This window comes from Solanum verrucosum, unplaced genomic scaffold, assembly GCF_900185275.1.
Source record: "Solanum verrucosum unplaced genomic scaffold, falcon-dt-bn FXZP01000125.1, whole genome shotgun sequence".
NCBI lineage: Eukaryota > Viridiplantae > Streptophyta > Magnoliopsida > Solanales > Solanaceae > Solanum > Solanum verrucosum.
Genome location: NW_026019923.1, coordinates 3,642,603 through 3,665,546, shown reverse-complemented (window position 1 = coordinate 3,665,546; position 22,944 = coordinate 3,642,603). Strand labels below are relative to the sequence as shown.

The 22,944-nt window shown below is 33.5% G+C and overlaps 4 protein-coding genes across 5 annotated transcripts in view; all 4 read right to left on the bottom strand.

Moving 5' to 3' along the window:
• Positions 1–255: 255 nt before the first annotated feature.
• Positions 256–3,125, bottom strand: LOC125825946 (DNA-directed RNA polymerases II and V subunit 6B-like). Its single transcript, XM_049505238.1, has 6 exons — positions 2,973–3,125; positions 1,427–1,460; positions 1,150–1,328; positions 979–1,030; positions 810–877; positions 256–697 (listed from the first exon to the last, which is right to left on the bottom strand). The coding sequence occupies exons 1-6, from the start codon at positions 3,002–3,004 to the stop codon at positions 628–630; spliced, it is 435 nt and encodes a 144-aa protein (XP_049361195.1). The 5' UTR covers positions 3,005–3,125; the 3' UTR covers positions 256–627.
• A 2,353-nt stretch (positions 3,126–5,478) lies between these two features.
• On the bottom strand, positions 5,479–7,615 carry LOC125826998 (LOB domain-containing protein 24-like). Its single transcript, XM_049506355.1, has 2 exons — positions 7,244–7,615; positions 5,479–5,544 (listed from the first exon to the last, which is right to left on the bottom strand). Exons 1-2 carry the CDS (start codon positions 7,613–7,615, stop codon positions 5,479–5,481), a joined length of 438 nt encoding a protein of 145 aa, XP_049362312.1.
• Positions 7,616–13,150: 5,535 nt separating this feature from the next.
• Positions 13,151–13,544, bottom strand: LOC125825967 (uncharacterized). The gene has a single exon (XM_049505259.1). It carries the CDS (start codon positions 13,542–13,544, stop codon positions 13,155–13,157), a length of 390 nt encoding a protein of 129 aa, XP_049361216.1. The 3' UTR covers positions 13,151–13,154.
• A 1,768-nt stretch (positions 13,545–15,312) lies between these two features.
• The window catches only part of LOC125825787 (UNC93-like protein 3), a 111,102-nt gene continuing 103,470 nt past the window's right edge, over positions 15,313–22,944 (bottom strand). For both annotated transcript variants that reach the window (XM_049505077.1, XM_049505085.1), the window contains exons 4-11: positions 20,988–21,051; positions 20,800–20,913; positions 20,664–20,708; positions 20,328–20,578; positions 20,158–20,248; positions 17,287–17,399; positions 17,077–17,200; positions 15,313–15,638 (exon numbers count right to left, since the gene is read on the bottom strand). In XM_049505077.1, the coding sequence (XP_049361034.1) occupies positions 15,453–15,638; positions 17,077–17,200; positions 17,287–17,399; positions 20,158–20,248; positions 20,328–20,578; positions 20,664–20,708; positions 20,800–20,913; positions 20,988–21,051 (988 nt within the window). In that variant the 3' untranslated portion in view covers positions 15,313–15,452. The remainder of the gene's footprint in view (positions 15,639–17,076; positions 17,201–17,286; positions 17,400–20,157; positions 20,249–20,327; positions 20,579–20,663; positions 20,709–20,799; positions 20,914–20,987; positions 21,052–22,944) is intronic.

The following is a 22,944-nucleotide window of genomic DNA, read 5'->3' as shown; positions in this document are numbered from 1 at the left end:
AAGCCAGTCTAAACACCATAGTAATAAAAATATAATTAACCAGACATCCACATGGACAATTAGTGCCACTTAAAATGAAATTATGTTAACTGTGATTAACAATGATTCTAATTTTTTAGGGGCAGCTACAACATGTTATGTTGCACTTCATCCAAGTTTGAAAGGGGTGACTGGAAAGTACTACTATGACTGCAATGAGCACAAACCAAGCAAGCTAGCGCGAGACGAAGCTTTAGCAAAAAACCATTGGGATTTCAGCAACTTGATTAATGCATCTCTAAAGACTTGAGAAAGAAAATACTAAAACAGAAGAACTGCTTAAAAGGTGTTTAACAAACTTCTGGAGTCTTAGGACCCAACTGGCAATTATCTCCGTTGCATTTGCAAGGCGTGCCAAGTTCAGAGCCCTAGCTTCATCAAGAGGTTGACACTCACGACAAATACATACACATTAGAACTTGTACTAAAAGAAACAGCCTATACGACTAATCACTTGAGTTTTCCAAAATATATTCATAGCATTGGTAATATTAAGTCGGCAACAATTCAGCAGAGTACGACAACCAGAAACGACAGATAACATTCCTAATAAGTCTGCAGCAACAAGCAAAAGAGGCACTTCAGCAGTCAAGTTCCTCCGACTTGTCTCTTCCATGAATCCTCAACAATCAGTTCATCGACTCCCCAATCTTCATAACTAATAAACACAGAAGATAAAATTAATTTAAGTGAGAAATGACAAGACATAGGATGAGGGAAGGAAAGAGGAAGATATAGTAACAAATGCTAACAGACAAAGGAAGTCTTGCCTTCCATCAGGCAAGTAACGGCGAATTGTGAATGGTATCTTCCTCTCTCGGAGCTCTTTCATAGCAATCTATTAGCATAAATGAATTTTGACAAAAAAGACATCAGTCAATCTAGAAACTTCACCAAATAGACATGTTGCACAATCTGCATTTTTAAAAAGAGGCTTACCTCAAGTGGGTCAGTTTCTCCCTCCAACTCAACCATCACAGGTGCATTCATGCTGCTCGAGGACAAAATAACTCACCAGGTCAGAAAACATATATATATTGCAGCTCTTACAAGTTATCAAACTATAAAGTAAGGCCTTGGCAAAAGCGGAATCGAGGAAAAAGTAATGACCTGATCTGGAGTGCACGAGTGCCCAGGATTCTTGCACGTTCATATTTTGTCATAAACTTTGATGTCTTACGAGGTCGTTCCACAGGCTCTTGCTGCTCTGGTTTTTCCTCACCTTCACCCATCAGGGGATCTGGTATGTCCTCATTGTTGCCATTATCTTCTTCAATCTCTGCTCCTTCCTGTCAGTTAAGCACAATAATGAAAAATACTTCATCAAATACTTATCCAGCATAAACATACTTATAATGAGGATTACAAATAAGAGAAATCATCTTACATCAGGTTCAGGATCCATTGGCTCGTCCACGTATCTGCACAAATGTAACAGATAAGATGCCTAATAGGTACAATATCCAATGACGTTTACCAAAATCAAACATAATTTATCTTCATAAACACCAAATCAAAAAACAACAAACAAATAAACCAAGTCACAAACGGGTTTAACCACAAAAGTAGCTACTAGGAAAGGTCAATACCCTACCCAATGCATAAAGTGATCTAGGGAAAGCTTGAAACCAAAAAAGTAGAAAGCTCCTGGTTTGTACAAGCATGCACTTCAGAAAGCAATATATACATTGAGAAGGTTTGCTGCAATTTTTGAAATACTCAGATATTTAAATATATTTGAAAACTTTGTATTAGTAATACAAAGTATTTCTTGAGCAAAATAAGGACACTTGTAACATCAGTGCTAAATGACCTTCAAGCACAGCTGATCATCCTCTCCCATTCTTGCTTTTTCTCAGGTAGCTTTTCTTTACACCTATTTAGCTGGGGGCATTGGCCATAGATGAAATTCGTAGAAGGGATAAAACAAGAATAAAGAAGAAAAGAAAGAAAGGGAAAGTTTTTTCATGTGAATTTCTTCCAATATGCAACTAGTTAAATAACTTTATGCTTAAATGAACTACTTAGCTAAGATTCACAATAATCTCTATATCGATACAAGTGATCTACTAAAAGCAGCAATGCAGCACAAGTTGAACTCAATGGTAAAGCCGTTATCGAGCAACCTCAGTCTACCTAGTGCTTAAAGGGTATTTTTCCACCATATCCTACAAGGTCATCTTAAGAATACTCTTCCCAATACATAGATCATTGTCGTTAAATAGTGTGAATTGCATCATTTAAAATCTTAAGATGTTGGAGAAGTTTTGAGTGTTTATTTTGGATATGGAATATTCCTCACATGTGGGTCTAACTTTTTTCTCTTTTGCACCATGCACAAAGAAGTACAACAACTCTGCCTCAAATCTCAATCCAAAAAAGCCAGGGTCAGCTATAAGAGTCCTCCCCGACCATTTTTCCCTGCTTAAGCTCAATTCATGTCATCCTCATACCAATTCCGTTAATTTGTGACAATGAGACTCAAACTGAGACTTCTGCCACCCCTGTTACCATATTGAATTGTGTGAACTGCCTCGTTTTAAAAGTTTAATCCTGTGAAACACCTCTCTAAAAGCTAGACTTTCAGAAAGGGGACACCTTTACTTGTTTATCTCAAGTCCTCAACACTTCCCACAGATAAATCAATAATCAAAGACGAAGAATAAGCCCGAAAGGGGCAAAAAGAAGAGAATAGGTCATGTTAAATTCAAAGAACAAAAACACAAATTCGCAAAACCCTAAGCCTCGACCACAAGCTAAACAACGAAACAGTAAAATCAGACAAACCCCAAAATAAGTTTTTCCATAAACCCTAGCCCTAAACCCTAAATAAGTTCATACTCAATAGGCAAATCAATTGGTATTAGACATAATAAACCAAATAAACATCAAATTTCAACAAGATAAAAACAATAAAGGACGGCGGCACTAACCCTCCGTCCATATCATAATCATCGTCCGCCATTGTTGCGTCGGCGTCAAAGCTCTCTTTTCAATTTGTGTAATACGGAGAAAACGCAGCTTTGAAACCAAATAGAATTGAAAATATTTTGCCCTTTCTGCGCCTTTAATAGTATTATATATATATATATATATATATATTATTGTGGGGTTATTTTTGTTATTTTACACATGTACTAGTACGACTTGTTTTAATTGAGTATCCGAACATATTATATAACGTGCATTTGTTAAACACTTTGAAAAAGCAATTGTGCACTTTTTTCAAGTATCTATCTATTAGGTAGTTAAGTTAACATTATAAAATTTGTCACTTCATTGAATTTATAATAACCTCAATAAATAATAAAATATTTTTAAATCGAGGTCGAATCTCAGGTTCCTGTTCGTTGGGTCTTGGATCTTGGGTTGGGATTGGGATTGGGTCCAAGGTCTCAAGTCAGGATCAGGGTCAGGTATCGTCTAGAATTGAGTTTTGGGTTGTGGTTTGGGACAGAGTCATAATCGATGTCCGATCTTAAACAATTCACGTGTCTAGTGGGTGAAAAATACCATCGACTATAATAAAGCATAATTTATAGTGCAAGAGGATAACAAGAACCCTACACAAAATATTACATTATATAATTTAAAGAGTGTTAAATAGGAGGGGTAGACTTAAATAAAGTATGTCAAAAACTGAATGAGCCAACAAAAAGAGACATGAAAGCAATAAAGAGAACACTTCGATATCTCAAAGGAACAATGCACTATGGAATCAAATTTTCTTATCCAAAGTCCTCTTAAAGCTATATGAATTTTGTGAAGCCGATTGGGCATGTTGTCCGGACACTAGAAGAACTACTGGTTGTTGTATATACGGAAAAGGGTCAAAAATATTCTTAAACTATCCGAAATAGCTCATATTTACCCTTTAACTATATTTCGGCTCAAAACTACCCTTCCCGTCAAACTATTGGGTCAAAAGTACCCTTCTTATTAACCGAAGTTGTTAAACGCCATGTGGATGTCACATTGCATGTCAATAGGGTTCCACTACCACATGGCATTTAACAACTTCCGTTAATAAGAAGGCACTTTTGACCCAATAGTTTGACAGAAAGGATAGTTTTGAGCCGAAATATAGTTTAAGGGTAAATATGAGCTATTTCGGATAGTTTAAGGTATTTTTGACCCTTTTCCTTTTAGTCTATGTGGCAGTGGAACCCTATTGGCGTGCAATGTGACATCCACATGACATTTAACAACTTTCGTTAATAAGAAGGGTACTTTTGACCCAATAGTTTGACGGGAAGGATAGTTTTGAGCCGAAATATAGTTTAATAAATATAAGCTATTTCGGATAGTTTAAGGGTATTTTTGACCCTTTCGTTGTATATATCTAGGAGCTAATTGTATTTCTTGATCATCAAAAAAGCAACCAACAGTTTCAAGATAAGGCTGAAGCAGAATATAGGTCAATGGCAAGTACATCGACAAGACTAATATGGATTACCTTCTTATACGAGATGTTGGAATTGAATTATTACGTGAACCACCACAACTCTTTTGTGACAAAAAAAATGCACTTTACATAATCATAAATTTAGTATTTCATGCCCACACAAAGCATATAGAGATCGACTATCACTTTGTTCGTGGGAAGCTAAGGTTGAAATTGGAGCATTGACAACTCTATATATTCCCCGATCTTATAAAATTATAGACATCTTCACCAAACCTTTGTCAAAACTCCCATTTCAATATTTTAGGAACAATCTAGGATTACATTCAATCATTTTAAAAAGGGTGAAAAGAATGATATTCGACCTACAATCCCATAATAGTTCATCAATGCAATTTTGATAAAGTTCTTATGTGACCTGCAATATTTCAGTGTTTGTTTATTCAAGTTTTGAATAGTTAACGAGCCTACTTATGCACTGATAATATTAAAGATAATAATTGTCAGTTCAAATCAAGTTAATGGTCATATATTATGATTTATGCCTTTTACAAATATATGTTTTCAAAATGTTTACAATTCTATAGCCAAACACTAGTTTTTTGTTATGCTTAAAAAAGTCATTATGTGATTCAAATAGTAATAGTACTTTTGGTGGCACCTGACAAGATATTGCTAGTGCTCCAGATATCTCCCTTGCTACGATTAATGCATAATATATGTACAATCATTATCAAACTAAGTCATTATATGATGATCCGTATTGATAATAGTCGCAAGAATATGTATGTTATTCTAATGTTTTTCATATATAAACATTATAAACTCAAAAACTTGATTTAATAATATTGATGATATTTTTTTTAAAATAGTGTACCAATAGCTCAACATATACGTGCAATGCACATGAGGAGAAACTAATTAAATAAAAACACAACAAGATTGTAATGTTCAATACTAGGACATGGGCATTAATAAAATTTATAAGATATCGTTTTACGTCACCAGAACTAACTTTTTTAAAATCATAATCTTCAGAAATTATGATCCTTTTTCACATCTTGCCTTTGTGTGCTGCTTGTAGAGATTTCTTCATTTTTCTGCACAAAATGAAATAATTGCATAATCAACAAATTAATCTTTTACCTAAGAAAATAGATTCTTCTACGTGAAAAAATTAATTTAATTCTTTTATGTGTAAAAAAATACATAAACTTATATATGACTTTGTGTATGCGATCGTGTGCATTTTTCAGATTGGCGCATTGTATTGTAGGCTAAGAAAAATTGTGATATAGTGATAAGTAAGTACTTAACTTAACAAGATATTTGTATAAAATAAAGTAATTTAATCATAAAAATTAAATGCTAAAGGGAAAATACATATCATTCAATCATGATTAGATAACATATTAATAAATTTATGTATATTATGCTGCCAAATATACATAATATACATAAAGATCTTGTTTTTCAATGATCTTATGCTGCCAGTGTAAGGACAAACAGTACATGAGAAAGAATCATGTCAACCTACACTAGCAAGAAGAGTACATAATCTTAATGTATATCCCTAAATATGATAGATTAAACTTATATAAGGTACTAATGCCTATTGATGGCTAAGGTCAGTGGCGGAGTCAAAAAATTTAATAAGGGGGTTCAAAATCTGAGAAGTAAACACACGAACTGGTGGAAGGAGGTTCGACATCTATTATACATACCTAAAAAATAATTTTAACCATGTATAAATAGTAATATTTTTCGACCCTTCGGGGTGGCCCAGTGGTTTGGGCTTGGGACTTCGATGTTGGAGGTCTCAAGTTCGAAACCAGAGGCGTATCCAGGAGGGGGTCACCGGGTTCACGTGAACCCATGCTCCCCTCCTGAAATCATATATAGTAGTGTTATATTTTTTTAAAATATTTAAATATAGATATGTGAACCCACACTCGAAGTATTATACCGTGCGATTATGTTGGGTGCACCTCTCAAAGTGAGGTTAGATATTTGAATCTTTTAACTATCTTGTTTTATTTTCCTTTTTAAAATTGGATAATGTCTCTCTAAGTGGTTTGGATAGGTAAAAATAACTTTGGACCTATAATTTTAAAATTTTAATTATTTTTAGTGATAAGAACCTAAATGTTAAATCAATCAAATTTATATCTTAGATCCACCTTTTTGTAATAGTGCACCCATCATCTCAAAATCCTGGATACGCCTCTGTTCGAAACCCCTTGCCAGGGAAAGCAAGGGGTTTGCCTTCTGGGTCGAGCTCGTCGCACCGGGCTTTCCTAATGCGGATTACCTCTCCTATGTGGTTTGCGAGCTATTGCATAAGAGCGGGGGTTTTACCCTGTGCGCACCCAAAGGGTAGCGACTGCGGGTTTCCCTTGTCATCAAAAAAAAAAAATCGCCGAGGGGGTTCGGCTGCCTCCACCCCTGGCTAAGGTGCTTGAGAAAGGCTTGGGGGGGACTGTTCAAATCTGTTAGCTTTTTTTTTTGTAAAGCTCTTTGATTAATTACCAAAAAAAGTACTTACCCGAAAGAGATATTGATAATAAATCAAATAATTTAATCGTAACAATTTAAAGTGAAAACACATATCATTCAATCATGATTAGATAACTAATTGATAAATATAAAAACAAAAGATCTCACAAAGAGCAAGTGATGTATATAATATACTTTAATTGATAATTTCGAAAATAAACATCGAATACAATAGGACAAAAACATAGACCAAAAAAAATAAAATATAAAGAAAATCAAATTAAAATTAAAGAAAAAACATACCTTGTTCAAGGATGATCTTTCACCCAATTCTTTGTAAAAAGCAGTTGTTTTTTGTACTAAGTCAAGCTCCTTATGAGTTTCTTCAATTTCTAAATTCAATTTTTCTATAACGGCAATGCTTCCGTACACAGGATTTTCATATCTAATCTTAGCCTCTAAAATTAGGGTTTCAGCCATTTTTGCCTTTTCCTCATTAGCAGTAACAGAATTAAGCATATTTATGAGAGTGTCTATGCTGTAAAGTCGAATAACTTTATCAAATTCATCAACTTTGTTGGAAGGAAAAAATGGAGCTAATGGACAATTCTCATCACATATGTTGTTTTGGTACTTACATGCTGCACATTTACCCCTCACATCTGCATCATTCATCTTTTCGTCACAAAAAATTGAGAACTCCTAAATAATTACTTAACAGAGAGAAGTTTTTTCCTTATAATTGTCTCTCTTAACATGAAATTAAAGAAAATTGAGTTGACTAATCGAATTGTATAAGAAATAATCTGATTTGACATTTAATAGACTTGACTGTTTTTCTTTAAAAGTAAGTGATATGTTTTAGTTTTTTGGAAAGAAATCCTTCATGCTAGTAAATATATTCATATTTGGTTGACTAGATATCGCGCCTCGAGTTTACACCCTGGACGTGACTGGCACTCAAGAACCGTTTATGATCCCCAAGCGAATCTTTGATCTGACTGACAACTTAGTGAAATACTTATTCACGCGGTAATGGGTTTAAAATAGAATTTTTAATATTTAAACTTAAAGTAAATACTCAACTCAAACTGTTTGTAAAATACTCAATAACATAAGTATAATAGTTTGCAAAAACATCAAAAGGAAAAGTAAATTATGAAAGACTCTTCAACTCTATCTATCTATGAAGACTCTAATGTTTAAGATATGTGTCGCGACAAGACCCATGACGCCTAAAAAAACTAAACTAAAAGTAATGTGAAGTCCTCTAGAATATAAGAAGGCTCACCAAAAGCTAGCTGAAGTGTAGAGTGATCTCAACAAAGCGCCTGTTAATAAGTATGAACACATGTTTCTGCATCATAAAAAGATGTAGGTCGAATGACATCAGTACATTTTAATGTACAAGTATGTAGTATAGCCGAAGTTAAATAACTGAATGAAAGGGTAGCATTAGATAAAAACTATACTCAAGCTGAATGTAAAGAATTAAAGGAGTTAAATCATTTAAAGCTTTACAAAATATTTACTCATTTCTGAATTCAACATAATAAGTGATATATAAAAATACACATTAACTCTATTCGAGATTCTCTAACTGACAACCATCACTATGAGCTACGTGATGATACAATGTGTTGTCCACATTGCCAGAACTATCCTACATTGTGCCAGAATATAGAACCTCTCAACTAAGTGGATCCACTAAGCTCTATCTGAAGGCACTAAGGATTCATCTAAAAAGTATGATCTTGTACTCATGTTGGCAAGACATGATTTATGGGGGCTATGAGTTTTTTGAACTCTCCCCTATATCGGTGCTCAATACTACTCCCAATAATATATACGCTTGCTCAAATATATAAAAATATATATTATTTCTCTGGTTTGAGATAATTGCTCAAACTATCCTCTTAAAATAGGTAACTGCTCCGAAATATCTCTTAAAATCAATACTCATCTAGAAAACAAGGTTTCATTTTGTTCAATGTAAAAATACATTCTGGATTAGGATAATTACTCAAAAAGGGCTTCTTTAAGAGGTAACTGATTTGTACTCAATCTTTCTGAAAACTCTTTTAACTTTTCAAAAAAATATTATTTTTCTTCATGTAAAAATGAAACATTTGGGAATACTTAATTCCCTTATACTCTTTCTCAAACTCTTTTTTTCTTCCTCAAAAATTCAGTTTACAACACAAATGTTGGCTTTAAAATTATCAAGATTTATAACTCAAAATAGGGCTCATGTTGAAATATAAGCATGAACGAATTAACTCAAGGATCTCAATAACAATATGACAATTAAATAATTAGGAATAGAATTTCAAAAAAAAATCAGGAACTCAAGAACTCAAATCAACTCATCTCAAGAATACTCAAATCTAAGTATAAAACCCTAGATTACTCTTTTGAAAGTAGATGTAGGGCATGAGGACAAACTAGTACAACACTATGATAGCCTTACATACCTGGAAGAACAAATTTCTTTGGCGAAATCGATGAAACTCGAAGAATGCTTGAACCCTAGATTTTTTGCTCTTGGAACCTTGCTATAATGTCTTGAAGTGTTAATGAACGTAAAATAATTGATTAACACTTTCTAAGCCCTTAATTAGGTGTAAAACATCATGGTTTAGGCTTAGAATAGGGGTTAAACGATGTAGTTTAAGTACCAAACGCATAGGGGAAAGACAAAAATGATTCAGCTTTTAAAACTGTCAAGGTGCCTTAAATAGGAGGTTTCACGGACCGTTTACGGCTTCACGATCCGTGAAACACTTCAAGGGTCATATAACTGGTCGTGAAGCTACACCTGTCCGATAGGGCTTCACTGAAACGAGCATAACTTTTTACTCTGAACATGAAATAAGGCAAACTTGGTGGTGTTGAAAAGAAGACTCAAAGTCCTTTAATTTGATAGGTCACCTGATTCATTGTTTTTTGAGAGATATGATTGTTTAAAACTGACCCAAAACTTAAAAACTGATGAGTGACTTGTACGGACTCCTAAATGGATCGTGCAAGCCACCACGTACCGTCTAGGGTCCCATCCAGGTGACCCTCACCCTGGCAGCCCTGGACGGCTGGCCACCCTTCCTAAAAGGGTCGTGGACCCCTAAACGGTCCGTATAGGGAGCCTTGAAGGGTCAATGGTTCATTTTTGGTTCGTGGACTTGCATGTTAGCCTCCACTTGTGAAACTGTTATTCATGAACTTGAGGTCATGATTAATGATCTCGGTTACTACAATAAAATTGACGTTAATAACCTATTGGATTTTCCAGGTGAAAATGATACATATATTCAGAGGTCTAAAACTTAGAAGTAATTATGAAATTGTGGATGATATAATACCTTTAAAACCAGTTATACGTAAGAAAATACTTATTATATCTAGAACTTTTCACAATTTTGTAGTGCGGTTCGAAAAGACAACATCGGAACTTCTGGATGCTATAAGAAAAGTTAGAGATGAATTCAACTAGATTTAAAATTTCACAAAAAAATAAAACACAAAAGAATTACATTTTACTAAATTGTCTTAGATATTTGTACTTTTAAAGAATTATTAATTTATAATATTAATGGGACTATATATTTATATAAGGGTCTTCTGAAAATATATTATATTATTATCTTATCGAACTAAGTAATTGTTTCCAATGGCCCAAGTCGGGATCGGAGGAAAAAATATCTTAGAGATATTATTAATTTATCAAGTATTAATTTATTGGGATTTTATTGTATCTATCTATCTATACTAGCTTAAAAGCATGAACTCCCTAACTTGAATATTAAATTATTATAATACGCCCAACTTAAAAACAACCAATTTAGTATATCTTTTATATTATATTATATTTATTTAAATATTTATATCATAAAATATATTAAAAGTATATACCTTTTCACATTAAAGGGTTGAGACTTTTTCGAAAAGTTGTGACTTTTCAAAAAGTTGTGACTCCTCCGATGAGTTGTGAACTTTCAAAGATTTGTGACTATTCATAAGGGTTATGACTATTATAAAAGGTTGTGACTTTTCTTAAGATTTGTGAATTTTCTAAAGAGTTGTGACTTTTTCGATGAGTTGTGACTTTCTAAAGGGTTGTGACTTTTTAGAAGAGTTGTGTCTTTCTAATAAGGCACAATAAGCACATACCCGTACTATCTTTCATGACTATAAATAGGGGAGTTTCCTCACATTTTTAAACTACGAATTTCTAAGTTTTCTATTCTTTTCTTCTTCTTAAAATACCCAATTTAGTACATATTTTATAGTAATTTATATTATAATATAAAATATATTAAAAGATCACATTGAAGGATTGTGACTTTTCCAAAGGATTATGACTTTTCTAAAGAGTTGTGATTTTTTCGAAGGATTATTACTTTTCCAAAGAGTTGTGACTTTTCCTCCGTGTGAAGAGGTGTTAGGCCTTATGTCTCCCTCTCTTGTAATTATTATATATTATAAATAAGCAAGACATGTTTTGAAAAAAAAAGACTTTTGACTTTTTTTGAAGGGTTGTGACTTTTCTGATAAGGCACAATAAGAACTTGTTCATACTACCCTTTATTGGCTATAAATAGAGGTGTTTTCTCACATTTTTAAACCACAAATTTTCAAAGTTTTCTATTCTTCTTAACACCCAATTTAGCACATATTCTATATTTCATACTATAGATAAGTACTACTAATACCAAAAGGCTTAGCCCAAATCCTACAAAATATTTCATTTTATATTTATTTATATTATAAAATATATTAAAAGCAAACACCTTTTCAAATTGAAGGATTGTGACTTTTTTGATAGGTTGTGACTTTTCAAAAAATTGTTAATTTTTCGAAGGATTGCAGTTTTTCCATATCGGCCAAACTTTACGAACACAAGTACCTTATCAAATTGTTGTGAAATTTATTCTCTTTTTTTTTGTCTCTTCCTTAATTTTGATTCCGTCAAGAATGCTTAGAATGTTTTCATAACCAAAACCACAAAATTAATTCAATAAAAATTCATAAAAGATAAAAAAAATTATAGATCATTGAATAAAATACTAACATAAGTTGCAGACAAAGTGATGATAGGAGGAAAAAGCCCACAAAAAGAAGTAGGCATGAGACAAAATATTGTCATGGTTGTGATCAGTTGTTTAAGAATTGAGCAATTAAAATAATTTTTCTTTTGACATGTTGAATGGAGGAAAAAACTACCATGAAATGATAGTTTTGTTTCATTATTATTTTTTAATGAAGATCCAAGGTAGACTTTCAAGAAATTGACAAAGTTCCGCAGAAATTACAGATGAAATTTGTCATGAAGAAGAAAATACAATAACGGATATGATTTGTCTAGATTTTATAAATAGTTCCTAAAGAGATGCAATCGAAGTGATACAACAAACAGAAGGAACACGCGAGTTGAAGAAACGAATTTAAAGGTAAAAATAAAATAAGGGTAAAGAACCTAAAAATACGAAAAAAACTATAAAAGTAAATTTCTGAATTTTAAGGATGACACGTAGGCAAGTAAGATATTCTACTTTGTGCGTGAAGGATAAATATCATATTGAATGTCTCATCATAGAAAAAAAGGTCGAAAAAAAGTGAGTAAAAAAATGAATGGATCGGACCTATTCTAAAGGAAGAACAAATCTGTTTGTTTTTATTTTATTTACAATAAGCTACAATATTTAATTTCAAGATAAATTACACTATTTCAAATTTAAGAAGAAAGTTCAATTGAATAAAATTGTACTACCTAGGTTAATTTTTTATTTTTTTTTTGTAAATTTATAATAATTTATCAAATTTTCTATATATAAATGAAGAAACATACTTTTTAACATAGTGTTTTTTGAATTCCCTAATTAGAATTTCTTTCAAAACATAAATCGTTACATCTAATATAAAAAAATTGCTAATTTTCCACGAGACCTTCATCAAAATTTGACTCATCGATATGGAACCTATAATACCCAACTTCCATCGAAAATTCCGATGAACAAACATCATCATCCAAAGAAAACGAGAAATTAAAAACTAGAGATCGATACATAAATAATAAAGTTCATTTCTCATATGATCGCTAAACTAATACTTATTATCTCAGAACGTCCACTTTCTTTAGTAAAAAAATTGAAATAAAAAAAGAAAGATAACTTTCTGAGATAATAACTAGTAAAATATTACACAAAAAAACAAAAAGTCAAAATTGATTATGTTGATCATCAACTTCCCATAAAGCAAAAGCTTTAACAACATAAGCAGATACAGCCACAATAGTAGCAGCAAAAATAGGAGGAACAATTAAATCCATTTGAGATCTTTTAAAAACTTGAGAAGGGAAACAAAAAACCTCTAATGGAAGATCCAATGGTATTCTTACATATCCATTTTCGTTACGATTATGATGATGATGACAAGCTTGAGAGAAGGAAGAAGAAGGTGTTATCGCGGAAACAAAGGCAAATTCTGGAGAAAATGATGCCACAGCTACGATTATCGTCAAAATAGTTGTCCATGTTGCTGCATAGAATAGTAATGGTAGCCTTAATGACACTCTTTCAAGAATTGAGTTCAAGAAAGTGAAGTTCATGTTTTTTTTTCTTCAACAAAATGAAGTTTTTTTTTTTTTTTTTTGGTAAGAGATGAATGAATATAATGAGGTTTTAGTATATGTTTATTAATTGGTCAAATCAAATATTGGTATAATAATAATAATTTTATAATAATAATAAGGATATTTTGTTGGTTGGTGGTGTTATGGGAAAGATGGACCTAACCCTTAACTACTTTGGAAATGATATAATGCACAACATGGTTTCAACTTTCAAGTAGTTTAGTTGTTGTTAGAGTTTTACTCCCTCCGTCTCAATTAATGTGACATTTTTCGAATTTCAAAATTCAAACAAGTCTATTTTTAATCATAAATTTTTCATACATCTTTTAAATATTTTGAATTATCAATTATTGTGACTTATATTACTTTTAACGTAGTTTATAAATATATAAATTTCATTTCAAAAAATTTGAAAATTTCATGCATAAATTGTCGGTCAAACTTAAACTGTTTGACTCTCGAAAAATGAAAAGTGTCACATAAATTGAGACGGAAAGAGTAACTTTTTTGTGTGTGTGTGTTGGGTGGGTGGTGGGTGGGGAGAGGGAGGAGGGAGAGAGGGGGATGAGATTCGATACTTCGCGACAAGGGAAGGAGCGAGGGTTCCTAACCAACTGAGCAACTCTCGGATCTCAAATTGTTAGAGTTTAACTTATATATATATATTGATCGTGTAAAAGAATTTTTATATTATTAATAGGTTATTATAAAATGTGGTACTAACGATCAATTCTTAATGATTCTACCTTAATGAATTCATTTTCTCAGAGGATAAAAAAAATGAGTTTGAATGAGTGTTCGTAAACAAAGTTATCTAATATCTATATGGTAGGAATTAGTCAAATAGTGCAAGCTTGATATAAGGGTAAAATTTATTTTTAGTATTTAAATTAAATATATGGTAATAATGGATGGATATATAATTGGTTGACTAACTCTATATCTATATATAACAAGATGAAGTTAATCTTTTGATAGTTTGGTGAGATAATAAAGGACTGTTGTTTTTGGTGGACAACGTGGACATGGCATTATATTATTTTAATTTATTTGGTATGGGTTTGGTGAGAAAAATATGATAATTATTTCATAATTTTAATATAAATATGATTTAAAAAAATTAAGTGCTCAACATGACACTTATATATTGCACTTTGACCATAAATTTAGGTGTTTTTAACCCTAGAAACAATGAGAATATAATGAAATTAAAGATAAAGAAACTAATGATAATGACATATGAAATGACAGTGACAATAATAATGATGATAATGATAATCATAATGACTATGATAACAATGGCACTGCCATTAACTCAATGTGATTAAAGGTTGGATGGAAATTGATGGTTACTTGTAATTGGTATACGCACGTGGATACTTAAATTTATATAAAACTGAACAAGTAACATATCATATATGACATAATATATGTAAGATGTAAATTGTCATGTAGGACGAGTGTGCCTACTTGATCAACTCTATACAAGTTTAAGTGTCTATTTGTGCATACTCAAAGTTGGACGGCATAAATATCAAAAGAGGCCAAGTTAAAAGATACGTTTATGTATTAAGCCTATTTTTTTTCCTTTTATAAGCAATAAAGTTGCAACACATAATTCAAAACTCGATAGATTATGGATACCGCTCCTATATAAACACCGTGCCAAGTCAAAACTCAGATCATTAAATTGCAACAGAGGGAGTATAACTCAACTGAAACAAGGAAAGAACATAGCAGAGAATAGATAGTGTGAAATGGAATTCTTAAGAACTCAATGAAACAGAAAACACTGCACAGGACAGGTCCAAATATAAACACAAGATGTATACAGAACAAGACGATAGCATAGCCAATACAAGACAATGTCTCGTTGGCATCGCCTTAGGCAGCTCGATATGAGAATGCTCTTTCTACTTTAAGAGTTAAGAAAAGAAAACCAAGAGCGGAGAAGCAAAGGGCAACGAACATAATCACTAGCATTGTCTGCAACGAGATGTAGGGGGCGAGGAAAAAGACTATGGCAATTGCAAAGCTCTGCCAAAGCTTAAGTTGGGCAAATGCTCCTTCCTGTTAAGCACCAAATAATTAGATGTTCAGTGTAAAGAAAACGATCATCCAACGAAAAACTGGCATAATATTTTAAGTAACAGAACGGAATAAGACGCCTCTAGATAGAATTCAGCACATCATTAACATGAATCTTGAACAACAGTGATGTTTATACCATTTTGTTTGGGTAAACCTTAAATGAGAATTTATGGTGAACACACTATGTTTCTCTATTTGAGGAGATTGCCATTAAACTACATTCAAGCATATATCATTGCTAAACGCCAAAATGTAAGATCATGTTTTTTTACCTCCATTTAACATATTGAAGCGTATGATCATCTCATCTAAAAACTTAGCACTTAGATTTACTTAATTATTTATTCAACTCATAGTGTGCTCTCTCTAAATGTGTATTTACTTAATTATGTCTTCACCCGGTTCTTTTTTCATGGCCAAGTACATGGAAATGGTTTTGATAACTAGTGGCAGTGAGACTCGAACCCAATACCTTTCTCTACTTTGATATCGTGTTGAATTGTATGAATGTCTTATAAAAGCTTAAGCTAGTAGTGAGAGCACAACATTATTTACTTAATTATATCTACAGAAAAAACTCGATGCACTTAAAGCTCCCGCTATGCATGGGGTCTAGGGAAGGGCCGAACCACAAGGGTTTATTGTATGCATCCTTACCCTACATTTCTGCAAGAGGCTGTTTCCACGGCTTCAAGTATACAATATCATATCTACTATGAAGTATACAATATGCTTCAGCAGTAGAGCCTTCAGACACGTCTGCATTTAACAAGGCGTCGAGGTCAGGGTCGCGATCTTTCTAACCTACTTCACTTGACCTAGTCAGAACATGCCTTGCCACACAGTCTAAGCCATTTTTGTACTAGTTTCTACATAAGTAAAATGAAAGAAAAATAGAAGGGATCATGACATCTTCTCCTGGTCTGCCAAAATCAAGACCTATATCAGTTAACAAGATTTTGAATTCCCATAAAGACAATGTCCAGGCCTCCTTCCTTCCCTATAGTTTTTATGTCGAGTAGCATTTCAGGTGATTGAAGCTTAAACACCACCGGCAACCTTTTGCCATTCAATGTTATGCATGAATTCTTCAGTGATGACTATAAGATTTGAATTTCTTTGATGGGAGAACTCACCCTGACCCCTGGGCAGTCTAGTCTATGAAACTTAGCGCAGCGACTTATAACAGCTATCTTTATTTGTTGTCCGCATTATTCTCATGACCACTTTTAATTTCATATGGATCCTTATAGCTATAAATCAGCGGAAAACTTAAAAAACACAGTTAGAGGGAATCATACAATTTTGTACTATGATGGTAAAGGCTTTTCAACTTTTATCAACCACCCCAAGTATTATATTCAGGAACTATTTTCAGAGAAGACAAAAATGTAGGGAAAAGTTGGCAAATTAGTACCAGATCATCCTTGAAGAGTATCCCGAGCAATGCACTTAGCTGGGTATTCAAGACTCCATCACCTATGCCCCACAAGGCTGCAACGAGAAGTGGATATAGTATGCCGAGAGCTCCAGCAGTCACACTACAACAGAGGAAAAACGATAAGATTTCAAGTACCAGTGTCAACTTCTTCCAAAAAGTAACAAGGGAACATTACACGAAGCAAACCTGTGAGCCAGTAGAATCCATACTAATACAGCACCCTGAACTAAAGCTCCACCCGAGACAATTATCGAGATAGATGAGAGACCAAAGGTAAAATGCCCAGCCAATAGAGAACACTGAGACAATGATACAATAGAATAATAATCACAGCATTATATCAGATAAGTTCAAATTCTGCCTGGGTACTACTATCAAATCTAACATACCCACAGTTCTATAGAGAATGTGCGTGCAGAGTTACAAATTTTGAAGTAAATTTGAAAAAGCTTACTGTAATAAGTAATGTCTAAGATTTGCATAAACCTATTTGAAAGCATTACAAAATATAGCTATGATAGAATATCTAAAAACTGTATAGTTTTATGACAAGCTAGATAAAATTAGTGAGCAACCAAAACCAACGCAGCAAACATTGCAGAGGTAGTATGTCAATCCATTGGATTAGGGTCATTTTTTGTCCTAATTTCTAAATTTCTTCTTCATTTTTTTTGATAGGTAAATAATTTTATCAGTCGTGGGAAAATCTCCATACTCGGGCAGTATACCTAAATATGAATCATTTTTATTCCAGACACAGTAAAATTCAAGCAGGTATCAAGATTATGTTTGAGTTCAGAACTTCCAGTAATTGTGTTAATGGAAAAGTATATATCTGGAGCTGCCACAATCTAGAGTACCTACCCTTTCTCTCGATTAGCAAAGGTTGATTTAATAGAAAACATGTACTGTGCCTTTATATTAGTCATGTTATTATTTTCTGTATATACAGTTTAAACTAATGTGATTTCTTCATAAGTTTATGAGAGAACATGTTTACAGTTATGTAGGATGTTTTCACAAGGGAAGAACAGAAATGGATATGTTGTGGATCATAGTCATATTAAAGTTACTTACTAATCCTCCAAATAAGTTGTCATTGATCTGTTATAATAATATTTGAAGATTTTTCAATGTTTACGAACATGAGCAAACGCTCTTTGAGTCTTCTTTTTATATTCACTGGGCTCACGTGAATAATTGATTTACACAGTTCCTTCAGTCACGCTGAGAAAACTAATACTATATAGGGAATAATTGTAACAAGATATTAGTTGCACTTAAGTAAAAGCTCTATGTCATTCAAATCAGTTTTTACTGTCAATACAAAGTAACTCAAGAACAGTATTCTAGTTAAATTCTATCAAACATAATAGATAATAAATTGCACTTTGATTACAACATAATTTGCCACCAATTAGCACTATACAGTAGTTATATATTTCCCAGACACAAGATCTTTGTATCTTAATGACTTAAATGCACCTAAAATACAGCTAGAGTAGATTGTTTGCAATGACTATTTTATGGATGATCTGTTACTTGGGTTAGTTCTCAATCCAATGCCACTACGCTTCTATCCCTCAAGATTATCAATTACTCTCTCAGACCATACATTCATTACTACGACTACCTTAGTATAAATAAAAATGCAACCAAAAAATTATAATTAAAGGCATACAATAGACTAGAAACACAGCAAATGAGAATGTGAAAAGGACAAATTTACTGCTCTAGTTTCCTCGTAGAAGACTGAAGAACATACCACAACGGTGGCAAACATGTCAATAGCATGCCATCCAGTACCATAAAGAGTAAAAGCAGTTTGCTCAAAGAAACACAGTCAAACTGCAAAACGAGTCGACCTATGACTCGTTATGGGGCTGCCTTTAGGGGCAAAAAGAAAGGGCAGTAGCATTTGGCTGGGGGTTGTTGATAGGTGCAAGAATACGCTCACTCCATGGAAAAAGCAATACCTATCTTTTGGGAGCTGGCCGATTCTTACTAACAGTACCTTGGATGGGATTCCTACATACACTATCTCTTAATTCAGTATGACTACAATAGTTGAAAGGAAATTAGACTCTATAAGGAGAAACTTCCAATGGGCTGGGAACTCAAACTGAAAAAAGAGTCATCTGATCAAGAGGCAAACGGTTATTAAAGAAAAAAAGGATGGTGGACTGCAGGTAAGGAATCTAAAAATGCATAATAAAATACTTTTTTAATGGCTCTAGAGATATAGTAAGGAAAGTGATGAGATTTAGCAGCAAGTTTTGGATGCTATATATGGTGCAAAGTTAGGGTGGAAACAAAATCCTTCACAATTGAAAAGCTGTGGGGAAATTAGTGATTGATGGGATGAATTTCTACCGGTCACTAGATTAGAGGTGGGAAATGGTAGGAGGATTAGATTTTGAATGGACATTTGGTGTGGAAATGAGAGCTTCAAAAGCAGGTTTCCGGTCTTGTTCAACTGTGCTTTGAATAAAGAGGGTTATCTTGTAGAATTTAATTCAGCAACTGGATGGAGTGTTACTTTTAGAAGAAATCTAAATGATTGGGAAATAGACAGTTTTTGCCAACTACTACAACAATTGAATTCATGTTCAATAGAACAAGACAGAGCAGACAGGTTAGTGGGTTAACAGTAAGGATAAGGTATTCTCGGTCAATAACTGCTACAAAATGTTGTTGCAACAGTTTAGTCCCTCACTGGCCTGGAAGATGATTTGGAAAACCAAATCACCTGTGAAAGCAGCTTCTTTTAGTTGGATAGCAGCTAGGGATGCTTGTCAAACACAGAACAAATTAAGGAGAGATTTTTCCTTGTGCAGCAAATGCTATTTCTGCAATTCATAGGAGGAAACCATTGAACATCTTTTCTTGCATTGCAGATTTTCAAGACAATGCAGGGAAATTTTCTTCAGCATAATGGGCATATCTTTGGTGTTACCAGAGAAAATTGGTAGCTTGTTGGTAGTCTTTAAATAAAATCCTTACTTAACAAAAAAATGAAGCGATTGAATTAGTCTATTACTGATTTTGCATACTTACAATTGCATCAAAAACCCCATATACGGCCATTGCACCACCAACACCACTCTCTCCCATCGTAGGCTGAACGATATACTTTGTGAATTCAGCCCTGAAACACATTGTAAATCAAAATACAGCACAAGAAGCTCCAAACTCTACTATAATGAACTATTAGAAGCATCATTTACCATACAAATGCTTGTTGTAAACCTGAATATGCAATAAGAGGGATGATCAAAAGCATTCTTATGTCTTGTAAAAGGGTAATGATAGACTTGAGCAAAGTTGCCACAGAAGAAACGGAACTAGCGGAGGAGTCTTGCTGTCTTGCCTCCTCTTTACCAGCTCTCTTACTTAAGAAGCACATCAAAACGGCACCAAGGGTTACAGTACAAACAAAAACCAAGAAAAGTACAGTTGTTCCACTAGTGCTTCCTCCCTGTATCATCAGAAAATTAGCAAATCTTAGTGAAAGACAAAAAAGATCTTGAACAGTTGGGCATTTAATCTCAGTAGATGCTTACCTCTTCGTCTCTCATCAAAGCAAGAGTGATAAGATTTCCAACAAACTGCAGGATGATGAAAGTTATGTGTATGGAAATATCATGTGAGTAGAAATATGTATTAAGAAGCTTTACTTGCAAAGTTCATAAAAGGTACCTGATGGCTTGCAAACATTCCCCAGAATACACCATTGAATTTACCAATTATAACTGCTTCATTTAAGATATGATCATTTGCATGACTGCGTGCTGCGGAAGTAAGATATGTTCCCTAACCACAAATGACAAGATTAAGGTTATTGCTGAAGCCAAAAAAAAAGTTCAACTCCTAAAAGAAAGTCATACCTGCCCAACCCATATTATGGAGGCAGCAAAACCAAGGTATAAAGAAGCTGGGACCATGGTATACCTACAAGATGGTTTAATCAGTTGCTGACAATTGAAATTCACGAACATCCTAAACAAACATGTATCAAGAAAAAAAACACCCAAAACCTTACAAAGTGTTAGCATTAAGAAAGAAAGCATAATCCATAAAAGATGGGTAGTAGAAAAGGAAAACAGGAAAATTGTGTAAATGGACTAAATTTATATCTATGTTTGATGCAGGAAGATAAGTACATGCCAAATAACTGAAACACAATTTTAAACATAATTAATTTTGAATAATTATGTTTTAAAATCTCACAGGAATGAGGCAAGAATTAAACTCATATTGTAAAATCAAGATGAGAGAACTTTTAAAAATGTTCTGATCATTTATGAGGTATGTTAAAGGTCATTGACTAATTTCCTTAGGATTATGCCCATTACGAGTCCAAAATAAGATATACATAGGCTATAGCTCATTTATATCTTTTCAAATAAAGTATAACTTAGTCATATCCTAGAAAATCAAGATAACACGCGTCTCATGGTAAAAATACAGGAATATACATGAAAAGAGAAGAATTTACGGAAAGTAAAATCTATACTGGAAGTGCAACCAGACTAATGTACCATTAAGTCCCAGATGTAAGCATATGATTCACCTAGCACCTTCACTGCCCTCGGAAATTAGTATTTTCTAAAGTACCAATCTCCCAAAGTAAATTTATGAGAAATGAAGAAAGGCAAGAGTAATTGTAGGATGCTATGTCTATTATCCTGAGACATTCATTTTCAGAACATGACTTAGTCACTGCTTCTATGTCTCGAATAGAAGAAATAGTTGTCAAACAGCGCATCAAATCATGTTAAATGTTGTCACTTTGGACCACATGAACCAAGCATATCTTTTGCCTGGTACATAAGGAAAGAAAAGAAGGCTCTATGCCTGATTCGAACTAAACTTGAGGGAAAAGAAGTCATAGAAAATTTCCCCTAGGAAATTAAATCTTAGAGCTATCAATGGAAAAAATTTAGTCATACAACACTCTGAGTTCTAAAATCAAGATAGAATTGTTCAAGAAAGCTCAAAGATGCAATACAGATACTACCCATTTAAATTATATTGACTTTAGTTCCTTTTCTTTTTTGATAAGGAATATTGACTTTAGTTATTATGGAACAACGAAACAGCTCCCAACTTGGTTCTGATGACTTCTTCCAGTGAAAGGTAAGGAGGAACAGCAGAGTTATCCAGAGCCAACTAAAAGTCATCATAGTCTTCCAGGGCTACACACATCTATCGAGCATCATACCCAACTCAATAAACTCCTTTACAGCCCATTTGTTGCAGCCACAACAGAAAACGATGACTATTTGAATAAGCCACTAAATAAGTCCAGCCACAGCGATGGAGAAGATTCAAGCTTTAACTACACTATAATGCATTAGGACTACTATCAAGTAGAGACATCTGCAGTCTGTTGTTTATGGACTGCTTTGTAAAAACAAGCATTCACAATAACTGACTAGAGACTAGAGGGCATCGCCATCTCTGATAGAGCAAGCAGACGTTGCTACTGTTAACTGTTTTAGGGGCTTCAGTTATCATATTCAGTTAACCTATGAGCAAAGCAGATTCATCCTCAAGTATTTCTTCATTTTCTTCCAGAGTCTGACTCTATGTTTCTATGGATGCAGTTTGTCTTTCTGGCATTACCTAGGAGAGGAGAATTCCGATGTGAATAAGCAATAGTCCTTCCTTGACAAGTATGTGCATAAAGATTGATGGCAAGTCTGTTATTAATTCTATTAACATCAAAAGGACGACTATAACATAGGTTTGGCTGGCTTCTATGGTCTTGCAGTTTGTCTTGGCATAACCTAAGTTTCATAAAGTGGTTGTTAAACCAGCTATGTTGTATGGGGCAGAGTA